Source organism: Gorilla gorilla, chromosome X (assembly GCF_029281585.2).
Source record: "Gorilla gorilla gorilla isolate KB3781 chromosome X, NHGRI_mGorGor1-v2.1_pri, whole genome shotgun sequence".
In the NCBI taxonomy this organism is placed as follows: domain Eukaryota; kingdom Metazoa; phylum Chordata; class Mammalia; order Primates; family Hominidae; genus Gorilla; species Gorilla gorilla.
The window spans coordinates 63,051,631-63,069,383 of record NC_073247.2 but is presented as its reverse complement, the minus strand read 5'-3'; the positions used below and the strand labels follow the sequence as shown (position 1 = coordinate 63,069,383).

General features: G+C 49.8%; 1 protein-coding gene across 13 annotated transcripts in view; it reads left to right on the top strand.

Moving 5' to 3' along the window:
* Positions 1-12,681, top strand: part of LOC101125357 (protein FAM156A/FAM156B) — a 29,455-nt gene extending 16,774 nt beyond the window's left edge. For 11 of the 13 annotated variants that reach the window (XM_031005929.3, XM_055376949.2, XM_063703155.1 and 8 more), the window contains one exon: positions 297-1,747. In XM_031005929.3, the coding sequence (XP_030861789.1) occupies positions 414-1,055 (642 nt within the window). In that variant the 5' untranslated portion in view covers positions 297-413 and the 3' untranslated portion in view covers positions 1,056-1,747. Of the gene's footprint in view, positions 1-296; positions 6,794-7,962 lie in introns of those variants that run through there. The other 2 variants (XR_008675708.2, XR_008675709.2) reach the window with 2 other exon arrangements.
* Positions 12,682-17,753: the final 5,072 nt, after the last annotated feature.

Below are 17,753 nucleotides of genomic sequence, written 5' to 3'. Positions count from 1 at the left end.
TGATGCTTGGGAAGGGGTTGGAAAATGTCAGCAGGGAGTTGACATCGTCGAACTGCATCGCATCCTTTTGCACCCCGTGTCACGTGGGTGCATTAATTGGTATCATTTCTAAATCCTTTATTAGATGGCATTAATATTCTAAGCTGGTGAGATGTATGATCTCACATCATCCTCAGAAGAAGCCTAGGACAGGGTCTCTCTATAATCCCCATTCTACACACAGGAAGTGGAGGGACAGAGAGGTTGAGTAAGATGAATAATTCTGTGTTTTCTTGTCTTATCACCTTGCGTTGCAGTCTGGGTTCTGCCCGCACACATTCCTCGCCACCTTCTTGGTGTCTGAGAACCTCCAGCTTCACCTCCTTTTCTGGACCCAAGGGCCTGGCGGAGCTTCCAGCTGGGACCAGACCTCCATGGATCCACTCCAGAAATGGAATCCAGCATCGCCTTCCAAATCTTCCCTGATGACAGCTGCAGAGACTTCCCAGGAAGGTCCAGCGCCCTCTCAGCCTTCGTACTCAGAACAGCCGATGATGGGCCTCAGTAACCTGAGCCCCGGTCCTGGCCCCAGCCAGGCTGTGCCTCTCCCAGAGGGGCTGCTCCGCCAGCGGTACAGAGAGGAGAAGACCCTGGAAGAGCGGCGGTGGGAGAGGCTGGAGTTCCTTCAGAGGAAGAAAGCATTCCTGCGGCATGTGAGGAGGAGACACCGCGATCACATGGCCCCCTATGCTGTTGGGAGGGAAGCCAGAATCTCCCCGTTAGGTGACAGAAGTCAGAATCGATTCCGATGTGAATGTCGATACTGCCAGAGCCACAGGCCGAATCTTTCTGGGATCCCTGGGGAGAGCAACAGGGCCCCACATCCCTCCTCCTGGGAGACGCTGGTGCAGGGCCTCAGTGGCTTGACTCTCAGCCTAGGCACCAACCAGCCCGGGCCTCTGCCTGAAGCGGCACTCCAGCCACAGGAGACAGAGGAGAAGCGCCAGCGAGAGAGGCAGCAGGAGAGCAAAATAATGTTTCAGAGGCTGCTCAAGCAGTGGTTAGAGGAAAACTGAGACGTGCACCCCCATGGGATGGAGACCCGAAGGGACTCAGACGGAGCTGCCGTGTTGGCAGCGCCTGGGTGTGGGCCCATTTTGGGGACCAAACAGCAAGCTGTGGTCGGATGAGTGCCAGGACCTGTGTACCGGGACACGTGGGAATCCTCCCAGCATGATGCTTGACCGACCCGAGGAAGGTCCTCATGTTTCGTGCCTGTCATTCTCGGATGGCTGTGAGGCATTCCTTGGCAAGGGACGCTGCGTACCAGCGGTCCTCGCCGCATCTCACATGGCTCCTGTGATGCATGTTGTCGCTTTCCCACCCGGGATCTCCATCTCTCTCCCTTCCTGCTGTCAGTAAGAGATCACATGTCTGTGTAGTGTGAATGCCTTGTCGCTGTCCTGTGCTTTTGCACCATTGAGTTGACTGCCTCTGAGAAGCAGCACTAGGCCTGTTGAAATGCAGTGTGCTGCCCTGAGATCCAGTTTCAAGAATGGGCAGGTAAACGCAGTGTGGGAAAGGAATGTGGAATGAGAACTTGGTGGTTCACCGCTGTACTATTTGTGTAAATGTTTACATATGTGATAAGCTACATGTATGTAAATGTTGCAATACCCCTAACCGTCGAGTAGTAGTCTCCCTTACAGGAATTTTTGATGGGGTTCCTCATCATCAATACCAAATAAATATATGTAGGAATGGAAAATGGGTGTAGAATTCAGGTTTGTTCCTCAGTATTGGTTTGTTTCTCATTAGATCTGAGCTGGTTACCTTGAAATCTCCCAGCAGGGGATCCGGGTTTATTGAGGGAAGCTCTGTGCTGTGGAGACTGGGAACGGGGGAGGGAGGGCACCAGAGAACACAGCCCAGTCACTGTTTGAGCCCTGCAGCGGGACCAGCATCGAGACCAGCGAGGCAGGGCCATGGCTTTGAAGAGAGGCTTCCTGTGCACAGGAGACGTGGAAGCAGAGTCCGCCGCCCACGGTGAGAGCCCTGCGTGTTGGTGCTGGTGCCCTGGCTTAGGGGCTGCGGTGCCATTGCTTGCTGTGTGGTGGGCCCGGGTGGGTGAAACTGAGCAGCAGTTTGCACCTGCTTTGTGAGAACCAGAGCATCCTTGGGTTCTTCCAACATCTTATTGGGATTTAGACATGTGTGTCTTTTAATTTCAGGAGGCACAAATGACTAAATCTACCTTTTTTTTTAACCTCTGCAGAATCCTGAGATGTGAACCCAGCCAGTACCCATGTGACTCCTCTGAACTGAAAACAAATTCTGCTTTGTGTCAGTCTGTTTTAGGTAGTCCCCAGAGCTGTCTTGCGGCAAAAGTCTACGCATCTCCTGCCGACAGAAGTGGCTTGAAAACAGGTAAGTGTCTTGGATTCTGATGCTGAGATCTCATGAGAGAGTCGACAGTTGAACTGACCTAGCTCCAGGGGAGAAGGGGAAAAAAAAGCAGGGCTATTCCTTCTTGAAACACAAAGGTCTAAGTGGAGACCAGTGAATCCAGGAGGGTTTCAAAGGGGTTCGAGGCGTTGCCCTTTGGCTGATGTTTCCTAGGGTTCTGATGGTATTTTCCCCATTTCCATATGTCAGCTGCCTTCCTCCACTCCCACACACCCATCCTCTAGCAACATTTTCAGTTCCGCTTTATGAATTTCGAAAGCAGAACACCAGAGAAGTTAGGGAACTAGCCCACGGTGGCACAGGCAGTAAGAGGTAGAACTAGCACCCGAATCTAGGTAGGCTGGGATCGGAGCTGGCCCCCCTTCAGCAGTTCACCTCTGTGAAGGCTGTGGGTGAAGTGCCTAGAGCCGGGCTTTGGTGCTCATTTCATAGTTGGTAGCACCAAGTCTTGGTGAGATCCATTGCTGAATCCTCCACACAGTGCCGTGGGCCAGGTACAATCATCCCCACCTTGTGGAGAGTTTGTGCAGGTCCTAAAGTGGTGGCCAGAGATGCATGCCTTTGTCTCACTCCCCAACCACTCAGATGCTCTCTGCGGACCTCCTCAGTCAGCCCAGCAAGCACACCAGGTCCGTGCTGCCAGTGACAGTCATCATTTCAGCAACCATCAGGGTTTCCATTTTCTCACCTTGCCTGTCTCCCTTCTGGGCTACGTCGACTGTCGTGGTGGGGAGGTGAGGAGGAGTTGCAGAGGTAGCCCCGCTCCGGGGGATTGAGCGATTCATCAGGGAGAGAGATCCGACCCCATCTTAGTCTGTGTCCTTCCACTATATCATGAAATACAACAGGCTGGGTGCTCTGGATTGGATATGGTGTGTTTATCCCCACCAAGAGTCAGGTTGAAGTTGAATCCTCATTGCTGCAGTGTTGGGAGGTGGGTCCTAGTGGGAGGTGTTTGGGTCGTGGTGGGGATCCCTCATGAATGAGTCAGTGTCCTGTGATGCCATCCTGCTGGGCTGAGTTCTTACTCTCACAGGTATGGATTAGTTCGCAGGAGAGTGGATTGTTCACAAGATTCTGGCCTCCCTGGATTCTCTCTCCCTTCCTTCTTTCCATGTGATCTCGTTGCACACGCCGGCTCTCCTTCCACTTTCCACCATGAGTTGAAGCAGCCCGAGGCCCTCACCAGATGCAGTTGCCCAAAAATGAATGTTTCAGCCACCAGAATTGTGAGCCAGATAAACCAACTTTTTCTTTTTAAAAGATTTATTTATTTTATTTTTTTTTAAGAGACCAGGTGATGCTCTGTTGCCGACGAGAGTGGAGTGGCACGATCATGGCTCACTACAGCCTTGAACTCAGGTGGGATCCTCCCACCTGAGCCTCCCAAGTAGCTCAAGGATGTACTGCCATGCCAGGCTGATTTTTAAATGTTTTGTAGAGATAGCGTCTGGCCGTGTTGCCCAGGCAGATCTCGAACTTCAGGCCTGAAAGTGTTCCTCCTACCTTGGCCTCCCAGAATGCTGGGATTAACAGGCATGAGCCACCGTGCCTGGCCTCCCATTTTCTTTAGAAATTACTGAGTCTCAGGTATTCTGTTATAGCAAAGCAAAATGGACCAAGACAGCTGGCAATTTGTAATGGAAACAAATTTATTTCTGGCGACCCTGGATGCTGAGAAGTCCAAAACAAAGGTACCAGTATCTGGTATCTGGCAAGAGTCTTCCTGGTATTTCCTCACGTGGCAAAAGGTGGAAGGACAAGCCGGGGAGAATGTTATGTCCTCACATAGCAGAAGAGGAAAAGAGAGAGCAAACCCACTTCTGCAAGCTCTTTTCATAGCAGCATTCATTCACTCACGAGGGCTCTGCCGTGATGGCCTAAACACCTGCTGTTATTCCACACCTCCCAACACTGTTGCAGTGGGGATTAATTTCACTGTGAGTTTTGGAGGGAACACAAATATTGAAATGCTAGCAGATACGCATCGTTGTGTCAGAGAACAGGTGGTTGATCCCATGTGGTCCCAGTCTCAGGAGATGAAAGGAGTGAGAGGGATCTGAGTTGGAAAAAAGCAGGCATCAGGGGCTTGCTCAGGGAGGTCACAGATGCACAATGCCACAGGGTCTCCAGGAACAGGCATGGAAGGTGGGTGGGTGGAGGTAACTGAGGCACTCGGCACACCCTCCACATCCTCACCTCCAGGTCTTTGTCCCTGTACCTGTGTATGGGGGGTGGATGGGACTTGGGGGTCATGTCTGAGACACCATACTATCCCAAGTTACAGACCAGGATCTGCAGTCCTGTGATGTCCACAGGTGTCCAGCATGCGACATTCTAGAGTAGAGACCAAACCAAAGGCACCAGCAGGCGAGAGAGGATTGGGACAGAGAAAGGTGCAAATGCAGTGAGCACATGGGACATCTGAGTAGACCCGGAGAATGTAAGGAAATAGAAAGACTACATTAAAAATCTTCCCACTAGGGACAGTCTAGGCTCCACTGCCTCATTGGTGAAGTCTGTCCAACATTTACAAAATACATAATGCCAACCCTTCACAGATTCTTTTAGACTATAGAGGAGGGAACATTTCCCAACTTATCCTTTGAAAATTGTATTACCCTGCTACTAAAGGCAGATAGAGGCTGGGCGTGGTGGCTCACGCCTGTAATCCCAACATGTTGGGAGTCTGAGGTGGGCGGACCACCTGAGGTCAGGAGTTTGTGACCAGCCTGGCCAACATGGTGAAACCCCGACTCTACTGAAAATACAAAAATTAGCTGAGTACCTGAATACAGGTGGGCACCTGTATTCCCAGCTACTCGGGAGGCAGAGGCAGGAGAATTGCATGAACCTGGGAGGCAGAGGTTGCAGTGAGCCCAGAGCGCACCACTGCACTCCAGCCTGGGTGACAGAGCAAGACTTGTCTCAAAAACAATAATAAAATAATAATAATAATAGTGCCAGAGACAGCAGAAGAATACCATAAACCAATATCCATCATGAATATGCGTGCAAAAATCCCCAACAAAATATTAACAAACCCCAATCCAGCGACACATACAGTGGGTTATGCAACATGACCAAGTGACATTTATTCTAGGAATGCAAGATTGGCTTAACATTCAAATTTCAGTCAAGGTAATCCACCCTGTTAATATAATAGAGGACGGGAACTATATCATCATCTTCATAGACAGAGAAAAGTATTTGACAATATCTGACACCCATTAGTGATAAAATCATGTCTACACAAAGACATGTGCTCAGATGTTCACCGCAGCATTTTGCAGGAAGGCCCCAGAGTGGAAACAAGCCAAATGTCTACCAATCAGTAAAGGGATAAAGAAGTGGTATATCCGTACAGCCAAATGTTACTGAGCCGTGACAAAGAACACACTACTGATGCACGTTTGAGCCTCCAAGACATTATGCTAATTGACAGATGTCAGACACAGAAGACCACTTATTGCACAAGTCAGTTTATAGGAAATGCCCAGAGAGGCAGCTCTAAAGAGAGAGAAAGGAGCTTGCTAGTTGCCTGGGTGGGCCTGGAGGTAAAGTAATGGGGATTGACTGCTGCTAGTGGGTACCAGCGATCTTTCTGGGGTGATGGAAGTATTCTGAAACTGGATAGTGGTGAGGGCTGCAAAACTGTGTAAATTTACTAAAACTCACTGTGTTATTCCCTTTAGGTACGTGAAGTTTGTGGCAAGCAAATTATACCTTAGTAAAGCCATTTAAAAAATGTAGTGCAAGTGTGACCGTAAGTCACGGAGGAAAGGGTATGCAGTCATTTCTTTCTACAACAGTAAGCAACATCCCCTCTCTTTCCCTGTTCCGCGTCCTGCCTACATGTCCTGCCTGGTCGCCTGGCTCCTCCACGTGCACTTGATGCTCCAGCCAGATAGACTGTGCACACCTGGGCAGAGGGAGTGCTGGTGAGTGCACATGTCTACGTGTGTGTCTGTGTGCGGTGTGCACGCGTTCCTGCGCAGGCACCCTGTGGGTGCATGCACTAGTGACTGTCAATCCTCTGTCTGTGGGCTGGCTCCCATAATCCATGCTACGTCCTGAATTCCACTGCCGGTTTTTCTGTTCACCAATCTCAAGGACCTGGCTTCAGTTTCCCTGGTAACCAACCTCAGCCCTTAGCTTCAACCTCTGAGCACAGGAAGACAGCCAGAGTGGGGAGGGGTGGTGTCTCACCCACAGGGCCCCTGCCGGAGCTGAGCACCCCATTGGGATGAGTGGCAGCACGGTTACCAAGACAACGGAACTCTCGACCCCTTTCCACCTGCAAGGCTCTTCTCCCTCTCCTGGGCCTGCCGAGCATCAGGTCGGAAAGGTAAAGCTGTGGCATAACCACCCTCCTAAGTCCTTGAAATTGCTCTAGACGTGGCTGTAGAATAAATATGTCAAAAGATGCTCTTGAAAGAGAAGGCAACCCCTACTTTTTTTTCCCAATTCATTAACTACAAACAAGGCTATGAAGTCCAAGGTTATATTTAAAAATCAGGGCAGGTGAAAGGGAGTGTGTGCTTATGTCTCTCAACGTCAGCTGTGCATCAGGTCTCTCGTGGAGCATTTGTCCAAGAGCAAATGCCGGACCCCATCCCCAGAGAGTCTGACTTAGCAGGTCTGGAATGTGGCCCCAGCATGAGTATCATTTTATAACTCCTCTTATGAAAGACGAGGTGGCAGCTGCAGAAACGGAGCCATCCTCATAGGAAGTAAAGCATATCTGAAACACAAGGTCCCTCGCCAAAGGGAAAGCAGGACGTCTTTGCTCCCTGCTATGCTGGCAGTTTCTAGGGCTAATAGATTTCCCGGGCTAAGGAAAGGTCAAAAACATTCAAAGTAATGTGAGTGCGTGTTTTACAGCTGACACTGCTCGCCTTCCTCTATATTCCTGAAATCAAAATTTTCACGTTAACATGCTGCATTTGCCAGTGAAATTTATTGTTGTTTCTGGTGAGGGTCTCCTATGCTCGAGTTATTTTCTTTTTCTTTTTTTAACTTTCCACACACCCTCTTTTTTATTACTATTATTATTATTAATATTATTATTATTGTGTGTGTGTGTGATAAGAACACTTAGCCAAAAATCTACTCTTTTAGTAAATTTGAAGTATACAATACAGTGTTTTTAGCTATAGGCATTATGCTATGTAGTAGATCTCTAGAACTTCTTTATCTTACATAACTGAAACTTTGCAACTTTGACCATCAACCCTCCATTCCCTGCCCCAACCAGCCCCTGGCAACCACCGTTCTACTCTCTGTTTATATAAGTTTAACTATTTTAGATTCCACATATAAGTGAGGTCGCACAGTATGTGTCTGGCATATTCACTTAGCATAATGTTCTCAAGGTCCATCCATGTTGTCACAAATGTCAGAATTTCCTTCTTTTTAAGGCTGAATAATATTCCATTGTATGTATATACCACATTTTCTTTATTCATCCATCAATGAACACTTAGGTTGTTTTTATATCTTGCTTATTATGAATAGTGCTGCAAAGAACATGGGGAGTATCTGGACTATCAATACCCAGAAGTGAGATTACTGGATCATATGGTAGTTATTTTCAAGGTGAGTAAAACACTGCATAGATACGTTCACGAGACATTGCACTATCATTCCTTGAATCTAGAGATGGCTCAGATTTGTATTAGCTGATGTGGATGAATCAGCTCCCAGGCTTACTTATTGTGTTGAGATGCATTTTTCACATGTTATTATAATTAGTGATATCAGATTAATCCTTCTGCTTAAAGGGCCATATAGGACTAGGAAATGTACGATGAAAAATACAATTCAGCAGTCCCTTGTTTCATGTGTTGCACCCGTGGAGACCCACCTCCGCAAACTTCTTTTTTTTCTTCAGCTATTTCTTCTGAATATTAACCTCTGTGTCTCTAAATGATGGGCTCCTACTGCTATGTCCCGATTTAGGGATTTGGAGGTTATCTGCTGAGTTCTCGGAGGAGATGAGCATTTCAGTCTCTGAGATACATTACAGGGCCCGGGTCTGCTCTTTGGCCTTCCCTGTGGGGGCCACCCAAGCCAGGGTCTGGGCCTCCACTCGGATGCCTGTAGAGAGTCTCTGCCAATACAAAGCCTTCACGGGAGACTCTTTGCTCATCTGTGGCAATGTGGAGGTCATGGTTGGCTTTTTCCAGAGGCTTGCAGCAGAGTCACGGGGTGATCTGCAGCCAACCTGGCAGTATTCCTAGGTTCTGGGGTTCAGGAACTGAGTGGATGGCGGTGCCAACCCATGAGACAAGGGACACAGTTGGGGGTCATCCGCTGATTTGTTGGGCTTGTGGGATATCTGAGTGGACATGCTCCTGAAACCATGCCCTGTGGGGGCTCTGGGGCTCAGCTGGGATTTTCCTGGTGGAGTTCGTGATGCAGGAATCCATCAGCACACAAGCGGAGAAGGACAGAACCAAGTCTGGGTGGCCATGTGGGCACCCAGGGTCACCTACAGAATGAGGAGTGTCCAGGGCAAAGGTCGCAAGAGGGAGGAGGAGTCCCGCTGGGGGAGCACAGAGCAGTCTTGTGATGAGAGTGGTGGACCTATGGGGCTTGGAGTTGGGGTGATGGAAGGGGCTGGGTACATGGGGGCACTTGGTCTGGAGATTCACACCGAATGCCTGGTGTGAGGAGGTTTCTTTGCTTGAGACCATAGAAGCACGAGGAGCCATCAGAAGCCAGAAGAGGTTGTTCGTGTCTGTGGCCCTGGCCAGGATGGATTTCCAGCCTCTGTAAACCTAAGCCCTATCGTGAGAGTGGCCTCAAAGTGTTATCCCTCGTGGTGAGGAGGCTGTGCTTTTGGGCCCTTCAAGGGAGGATCAGAGAGACTTAGCCACAGGGTGACACAACAGAACTCCCCTGGGAGTTCTCCATGGGAACTGCGAGGGGCCCCGTGTTCCAGTATTCTTTGCAAATGCAAGGAGAGCCCCGAGTCTGGAGGTTCAGATATCTTGCAGCGAGCCACCTGTACCAGGCCACCATAAATAATGGTGGGGTATGTTCCCCAGTGAAGGAGCAGGTGCGATGCAAGAAAGATTCCGGCCATCACTACCTGGCCACAGCCCAGGTGCCATCGGGAACTGAAGGTCTTTGTCAAGGAAACTCGTCATTGCAAAGCTCCTTAAACTCTCTTTGGGCGGTGGGGGGGGGGGGTGTCTCCGGGTGTCTACCTGGGTGGTACCCCCTATAAGAAAAGGGGACCACATGGGGCATGAATGTGACAAGAGGAGAAGCACGCCCTTCCTCCAAATTGACCCCTTTAGAGATCCCAGGATGAGACACAAGGGCCCCGGGAGCCTCTCTGGGTCTGGTTCCTGGTGTGCATTTGCCAGACTCTTCGGCCTCAGAGCGCTGCTGGGGCGTGAAGAAGTGCTGTAGAAGTCATGATTTTCTCAGCGTCAAGAGCCCAATCAGGATCTGGAAGTGGTGGAGTGGCCTCGGAGTTCCAGGTACTCGAGAGGCTGAGGTGGGAGGATGGCTTGAGCCGAGTTCAAGGCTGTAGTGATGTATGTTTGCACGACTGCACTCCAGCCTGGGTGACAGAGCAAGACCTTATATCAAAAAAAAAAAAAACAAAACCGAATCAGGCAATGCGTATATAAATGTTTTCTAAATCTTACAGCTCCACGTGAAGTAAGAGTGCTATTACTGATTTTGTTTTTGCTGCCTAACTGTGGCGGCTGCTTCTGTTAGTAACCGAGTTCTATTATTAAATGAAAACACTCAACGGGGCCCAAGACAGCTGACTTGCCCCGGGGTGGAGAAGCGAGACCTGCCCAAAGGGCCATGCCAGTGCACTAGGGCGCATGGTGTCTGTGAGAAATGAGGAGGTTCTGCCTTGGAGAATGAGTTTCTGCCAGGATACAACAATGGGAGACAATTCTTGGGTCTGTCAGGAGCCACTGAAGTTCTCCCCTGTACCTTTCAACTCTTGGGAGGAAACTGGCATTATGTACATTTGAAAGAAATAGGAAGGAAAAAAGCCCTCCTTCTTTTAATAAGAAATTTTGGCTTGCTGCATTTGCTCCAGGCGTCATTCTCTGTCTGTAGAAACATTGTTTCACTCCACCCTCCAGGGCTCAGTTCCTGGGAAGTGGGGTCTATCTTAATAAAGAACACTGGAGCCCGGCATGGCTGGGGATGTCAATGATGGCCCTCAAGGAGGCCCTGCTCACCTCGGTGACATGCTCATTGGCTGCTCCACTCTCTGTGTGTGTCTGGTTTTCTCCTCTTTCTGTGCTCTGTTTGGGGAGGGTCTATTTATGGGGAGTTAATATCATCTCAGATGATTAAAGAAGAGGTGGCAGCCATGCACACTGGTACACACCAGTAATCCCAGTCATTTGGGAGGCTGAGGCTGGAGGATGCTTGAGCCCAGGAGTTTGAGACCAGCCTGGCCAACATAATGAGACCTCATCTCTACAAAGAATAAAAACATTAGCCGGCTGTGGTCGTGCAAGATTGTACTCCCAGCTACTGGGGTGGTTGAGGTGGGAGGATCTCTTGAGCCCAGGAGTTTTGACGCTGCAGTGAGCTACAGTCATGCTACTGTACTCCATCCTAGGTGACAGAAAAAAAAAGAGAAAGAAAAGAAGGGGAAAAAAAACCCTTCTTTTTATGAGAATCTTTGGCTTACTGCTTTTTCTCTAGGCTTCCTTTCATGGCTCTAGACACATGTTTTGACTCCAAGCTCCATGGCTCAGGCCCTGGGAAATGGGTTCTGTCTTAATAAAGGACAGTAGGGCCTGGCCTTGCATGGGGAGGGGAACGACAGCTTCTCTCTTCTGTGTGTCTGTCAGATTCTTTGCTCTTTCTGTGTCCTGTTTTGGGAGTCTGCTTATGAGGGGTTAAAATTGTCCTGGGTTACAGTAGGGAAGACAAGTACGTCCCATTCCCTTGCTACTGTGGACTGATAAGACGGTGTGCAGAGGAGGAGTCGCAGGGAATGGTGTGCAGAGGAGGAATCGCAGGGAATGGTATGCAGAGAGCAACAAACTCACTCAAGCCCCTCACACCCCACAAGCACGCTGGCTTATTTATTCTCTCTGACTGATTTGACATTTGTCTTGCTTGTCCACCCTCTGGACTGGATAGTAAGGGGAAACAAACGCACTGGATTTTCGTCTAATCTGGTGTCATCTGATGCTGTCATGTAACCGGTCCATTTGTATAAATGCTCAATCTGTTTTGGCGAAAATGATCAGTCTCTTGGATTGCCACCCCACCTCCCTACTCTTGTCCAAGATGGGGAAGGGGCATATATGGCTTTTGAGTCTCCATGGTGATGTGGGAAGGGGCCTATGACATTGTATGTTGACTGCAGTGTCCTCGGTGGGTTCTGAGGGAAGGCTCACTCTTGTCCCCAGGTCCTGCTGGCGACGCTGCCCTGCTCACCCATGCGTGAGGCTGGCGTAACTTGCATTTTTGTCTCTCTCTCTCTCATCTTGATCAGGACCTTGTGCTCCCTGACTGACTTGACCTCAGCCCACCTGTACTGGCATCTAGCAGACCCTTCTGAGTCAGGGCCTCATGCTCTCCCCGACCCCTGACCAGTGCTGTCCACTCCACAGCCTCAGCTGCAGGGTCTCCTAGCTCCTATCTGGCTTATGCTTGCTTCATGGTAGCACCGCTGGGTTTTGAATCAGCCACTTCCACATTCCCCTCTCAGAGAATGTAGAGCGCTGAGGTCTCCCAAAACAGCAGGAACCAAGATCAGCTCTACAAAGTGAAATTCCTCAACTCCAGACATCCCTCTGCCCAAAGAGGCTACTGGGCCATTCTGCAAAACGAGCTCCAAATTTGCATGAGGTAAAACCCTCTTTTACTCGAAGCTTCTCTCCACTCCCTTGTCACACCTTCCTCCTCTGAGATGTCTGACTCTGTCACTGCCTCTGGGGACCTCCTACCCCCTGTGACCAGAACAGGACACTTTCTTTGGCTTGCCTTTCATGTTCACCTCAGACTTGCCCTGTTATATCCAGGTCAAGAAGGTCACAGTTGGGAATTTGTACTTGGTTCAGAACAACAGTAGAATATGTTTCCAAGGGCCTGAGCCATGGAGCTTGGATTCAAAAAAATGTGTCCAGAGCCAGGAAAGGACGCCTAGGGAAAAAGCAGTAAGCCAAAGGTTTACTGCTTCTTACTTATAAGAAGAAGGGGAGATTTTTCCCTCTTGTTTCTCTCTCTCTCTTTTTTTTTTTTTTTTTTTTTTTGAGACACCCTCTCGTTCTGTCACCAAGGCTGGACTATAGTGGCACAATCATAGCTCACTGCAGCCTCAAAATCCTGGTTTCAAGAGATCCTCCCACCTCAGCCACCCCAAAATACAGATTAGGGACAAAAGCCCTGTTGAAGGGAGTTGAGGAGGCCGTGGCCTCAGAACTCCAGGCAGTTTTTGTTGAAGGGCAGCACATTCTGTGCCAGCAGCTGCTGAAGGACATGTGGGGAGAGGGTGGGTTTTTCCTCCTTTGCTTGTGGAGTGCTCCAACGTAGAGGGGGCAGTTGATGACTTTGAAGGGAGGAGGGATCATTGCAGGAGCAAAGCCCCTGAGAAGGTGGGAGGTATGGGATCCTGAGCTGAGGTGAGGAGCTGGCTTCAGTTAGGAGCACTGTATGCAGAAGGGCGGCAGAGAATGCCAGGGCAGGCACGGGTAGACCAGGCTTGGGAAGCCCTAAGAGTTCCCAGTGGATTGCTTCTGTCTTCTCGATGAATCCTTAGGGTAGGCCACTGAAATGGAAGAGGGTTCCTAGCATTGTTGGGGGGTATGTTAGCAATGGAGGTAGGATGACAGTGAAAGTGAGAAGCAATCTCTCTTGGTCATGGAGAAAGGTACAATAATAAGTAAGGCATTTTTTCTCATCAGTGCTCAGCTCCTGAGAGGCAGGGCGCCCATCCTTTACTGCACATCGTGGAGGGGCGCAGTCTTTCCTGAGGCCAAGGGCATGAAGGTGGGCAGGAGACCCCTGAAGACATAGGGGTTCTGGCAGTGGCCTGGTCAGCCCCGGGGTGGGGGGCGTTGAGATCGCCAGAGAGGATTTATAGAGTATGGGCTGCGGGGGTACAGGGGGTGTGTCACGTGGGAAGAGTGTGCAAAGGCTGGCTTGGGCACTTTGGGAGGCCGAGGCGGGGGGATCACATGGTTAGGAGTTCGATACCAGCCTGGCCAATATGGTGAAACCCCGCCTCTACTAAAAATACAAAAATTAGCCGGGCATGGTGGCGGGTGCCTGTAGTCCAGCTATGCGTGAGGCTGAGGCAAGAGAATCGCTTGAACCTGGGAGGCGGAGGTTGCAGTGAGCCGAGATCGCGCCACTGCACACCAGCCTGGGCGACAGAGCGAGACTCCGTCTCAAAAAAAAAAAAAAAAAAAAAGCCTGGCTCGGTAGGAGGAGAATGGCCTGGTGACTGACACAAGTCTGGAACGTGGCGCGGCTGGGGCAGTCGCGTCCCTCAGCCGTCAGCTCCCAACAGCAAGGAAGGAAGCCCTGGCGGACCCCGTGAAGGATACAAGAGCCGATCTCCCCGGGCTCCGAAGCGGAGTCCCAGAGCCCGTCAATCCTACGCCAGCAACACCCCACGGGTTGCGTTTTCCGGCGCTACAGGAACTTCCTGCGCGGTTGCTGTGGTTGCGGGGGCGTGACAAATGGGGGTTACCGACTCCGCAAGCACTTCCTGCTCCGCTGCTGTGGTTGCGGGAACGGGACTAGCGCGGTTGCTATGGTTGCGAGGCCGTGACTGGAGGGGTGGGGGGGTTCCGGCGCCGCAGGAACTTCCTGCGCGGTTGCTGTGATTGAGAGGGCGGGATTAGAAGTTTTGAGCAGTGGTGGGTCTCTCTTCCCTGTTCGCCGGAGCCATTGCGGCCCGTACCATTCCCTTCTCGGGTCGTAGTTCTCCTCCCGCTAGCCTGCCCCAGCCGGGCTCGGGGCCGAAAAGCAGAGAAGATGGAATTTCCTCTGCAGTTGGCTGCGTTCGGTTTTTGCGGCCGGCAGGTGGCAATGTTGCACCATGGAGCCCCCCTTCCCCGCCCCGCTCGCCTCCCGCCCCGCCCTTCGCGAGCGAAAAAAGGCCGCCGAACTTTTTCCGAGAGAAGAGGCTTTTTTTTTTTTTTTCCCTTCCCTGGGGTCTGCGCCCGTAGGTCCCGGAGGCTGAGATTCCGCCCTCTGAGGGGCCCCCTCGCTAAAACTCAGAGCCTGTGGACAAAGCCTTTTTGGTTTTCAAATCGGCCTGTTTCCCGCGAGGCTGCCCTCTTCCTTTAGCAACCCTCATTCTGCTGCGCTGAATGCTCTCGTCTTTTTTTTTTTGGAGACAGAGTCTCGCTCTGTCGCCGAGGCTGGAGTGCAGTGGCGCGATCTCCGCTCACTGCAAGCTCCGCTTCCCGGGTTCACGCCATTCTCCTGCCTCAGCCTCCCGAATAGCTGGGACTACAGGCGCCCGCGACCGAGCCCGGCTAATTTTTTATATTTTTAGTAGAGACGGGGTTTCACCTGTTAGCCAGGATGGTCTCGATCTACTGACCTCGTGATCCACCCGCCTCGGCCTCTCAAAGTGCTGGGATTACAGGCGTGAGCCACCGGGCCCGGCCTGGTCTCATCCTTCTTTTCCCCCACGCCGTCCTGGCGCCTGTGGACCTTCATCAACGTATTCTTTTTTTTTTTTTTTTTTTTTTGAGACGGAGTCTCGCTTTGTTGCCCAGGTTGGGGTGCAGTGTTGCGAGGCTCACTGCAACCTCCGCCTCCTGGGTTCAAGGGATTCTCCTGCCTCAGCCTCTTGAGTAGCTGAAATTATAGGCAGGCGCCACAACACCCAGCCAATTTTTGTATTTTTAGTACAGACGAGGTTTCACCATGTTGGCCAGTCCAGTCTCGAACTCCTGACCTCAGGTGATCCGCCCGCCTCAGCCTCCTAAAGTGCTGGGATTACAAGCGTGAGCCACCGCCCGGCCCATCAATGTATTCTTTCACTAGGGACTGCGTTCAGCCTTACTGGAGAACATTGGGAGGCGAGATAACGCAGAATAAAGAAAACGAATCTTAGCCACCGTCCCATCACGCAGCGGTGGCCATTCATTATGCTTTGTGATATTTCCTTAAGAAGGTTTTTCATCCATAAAGGTGCATTTTCCACATACTGAGATTCCTACTTCCGTCGCGACTTCAACATCCTTCTTTTTAAACTCGGTTTCACATTTTTGAAAAATTCTTTTTGTAACTTTCATGGTTTTGATTGAAATAATAATGCAAACGTTTTCTGGAACGTTGAAAGTTCCTGTAAAACTTGAGTGCACAATTCATTAACTCGATATCCAAAGACAGCTGTCACTGTGTTATGAGGGTAGGAGCTGTGGTATGTGTGTGTTCCAGTCTTTTGTCCTCAGCACCTGGAAGACTACTTAGAATTTACTAGGTGCCTAATAAACATTGTGAATTAAACTGGTATTTACATTTCCAGTCAATTTTCCTTATATATGTAGAGTTAATCTTTTCATAACCCTGGATTATAATATAGCACCGGTTTTCTACATGATTTTTTCGTTTCACATTTTGTAGTGAGCATTTGCCTTTGTCGTTAACATTTCTTAAATGTTTGTCTTGCATCGGTCAGGTCAATTCACTTACAGAAGATAATTTTACTTGTTTATGATATTCAGGAAAGAATTCAGGGCTTTGCATGTAAAACACTCTCCTTAATTCCATAAAAATCTCACTGAAGCCGGCCAGCGCAGTGGCTCACGCCTGTAATCCCAGCACTTTGGGAGGCTGAGGTGGGCAGATCACCTGAGGTCGGGAGTTTGAGACCAGCCTGGCTAACATGTTGAAACCCCGTCTCTACTAAAAATACAAAATTAGCTGGGCGTGGAGGTGTGCGCCTGTAATCCCAGCTACTCGGGGGGCTGAGGCAGGAGAATCGCTTGAACCCAGGAGGTGGAGGTTGCAGTGAGCCAAGATCACACCACTGCACTCCTGCCTGGGCAAGAGTGAGACTCCGTCTCCAAAAATAATAATCTCACTGAAGCTTAACTGAGTAAGTTGTAGCCTAGAATTGCCTTGATAGAGACGGATCTTTTATTCTGTGTTTTAATCAGCTTTCAACATATTGGCTGTCTTCCACAGGACACTGCCCTAGATCAAGTCAATTCATAGAACTGAGATTCTGGATGGCATGCTAAGGTTATCTGGCCCAGTGGTAAGAAGCTACAGTCAGCTTAGCTTGCTGCATTGATATAGTCATGTAATGACGTACTGGGGGCATAAAGAAAAATGCACTAAATATGAACTTAGGGGCCTAATTCCCAACGTGTCATTGGAGTCAGGGACACCATCACTTGACTGGAAGCACCATATGTGAGCCAAGGCTCATCTGACTGCAGTGGTCTTTCTCCATGTCTAGCTAATACTTGTGAAGCTGCTTTAGGCATGCCTCAAATAACTGAAAAAAATCACATACTTCTTTCCAAGAAGGGGGAGGGGGCTCACCGTAAACAGTACTGTACACAAATAATCGGAGTTAATTTATGCAGACAGCTTCTTTACCCTAAAGCTGCGGTTTGATTTGGACAAGAAGTTCTTCACTAATATTCACTTCCTCTCACAGGGCCTCATGCAGGGCCTTGGGCCAGGCCTCAAGAGAAGTCCCTTTCTATTAATAGTTCCTGCCCTGCCAGCCTTACCTATTTGACTGAGTCACTTTGCTTCTCTGGGCTTGCAGCAGCATCCAGGGAGGGGTGTGGTGAGAGTGCCCCTGTTCCCAGCCCAACAGCTCCTCTTTTTTCTCTTATGCATTGGATTTTTTTTTTCAAGAAACATGCTTTTACTTTAACAAAAACTGAAATCCACTGGTCTACGTGATTTCTAAGATTTCCTATGTGCTTAGTCACCCACAGACGAAGGAAGATTGGACAGAAATGAAGTTATGAAAATGAGTAAGTACAGCTATCCATAGGAGTAGCGGCTACTACCAAGCAATCGCTCTGCTTAGGTCTCCAGCACTGTCAAGTTACTCTACTGGCCCTTGGCTTAATCAAGACTATTTGAAGATAAACTTTTATCTTTTGTTAAAGCTAATATATTTTTGCTGCCTCATTAAATAGATTAGCCTGTTTCCTAACTAAATAGTTATATAAGGGCCGGGCACGGTGGCTTACACCTGTGATCCTAGCAATTTGGGAGGCCGAGGCAGGTGGATCACATGGTCAGGAGTTCAAGACCAGCGTGGCTAAGATGGTGAAACCCCGTCTCAACTAAAACTACAAATAATTAGCCAGGCG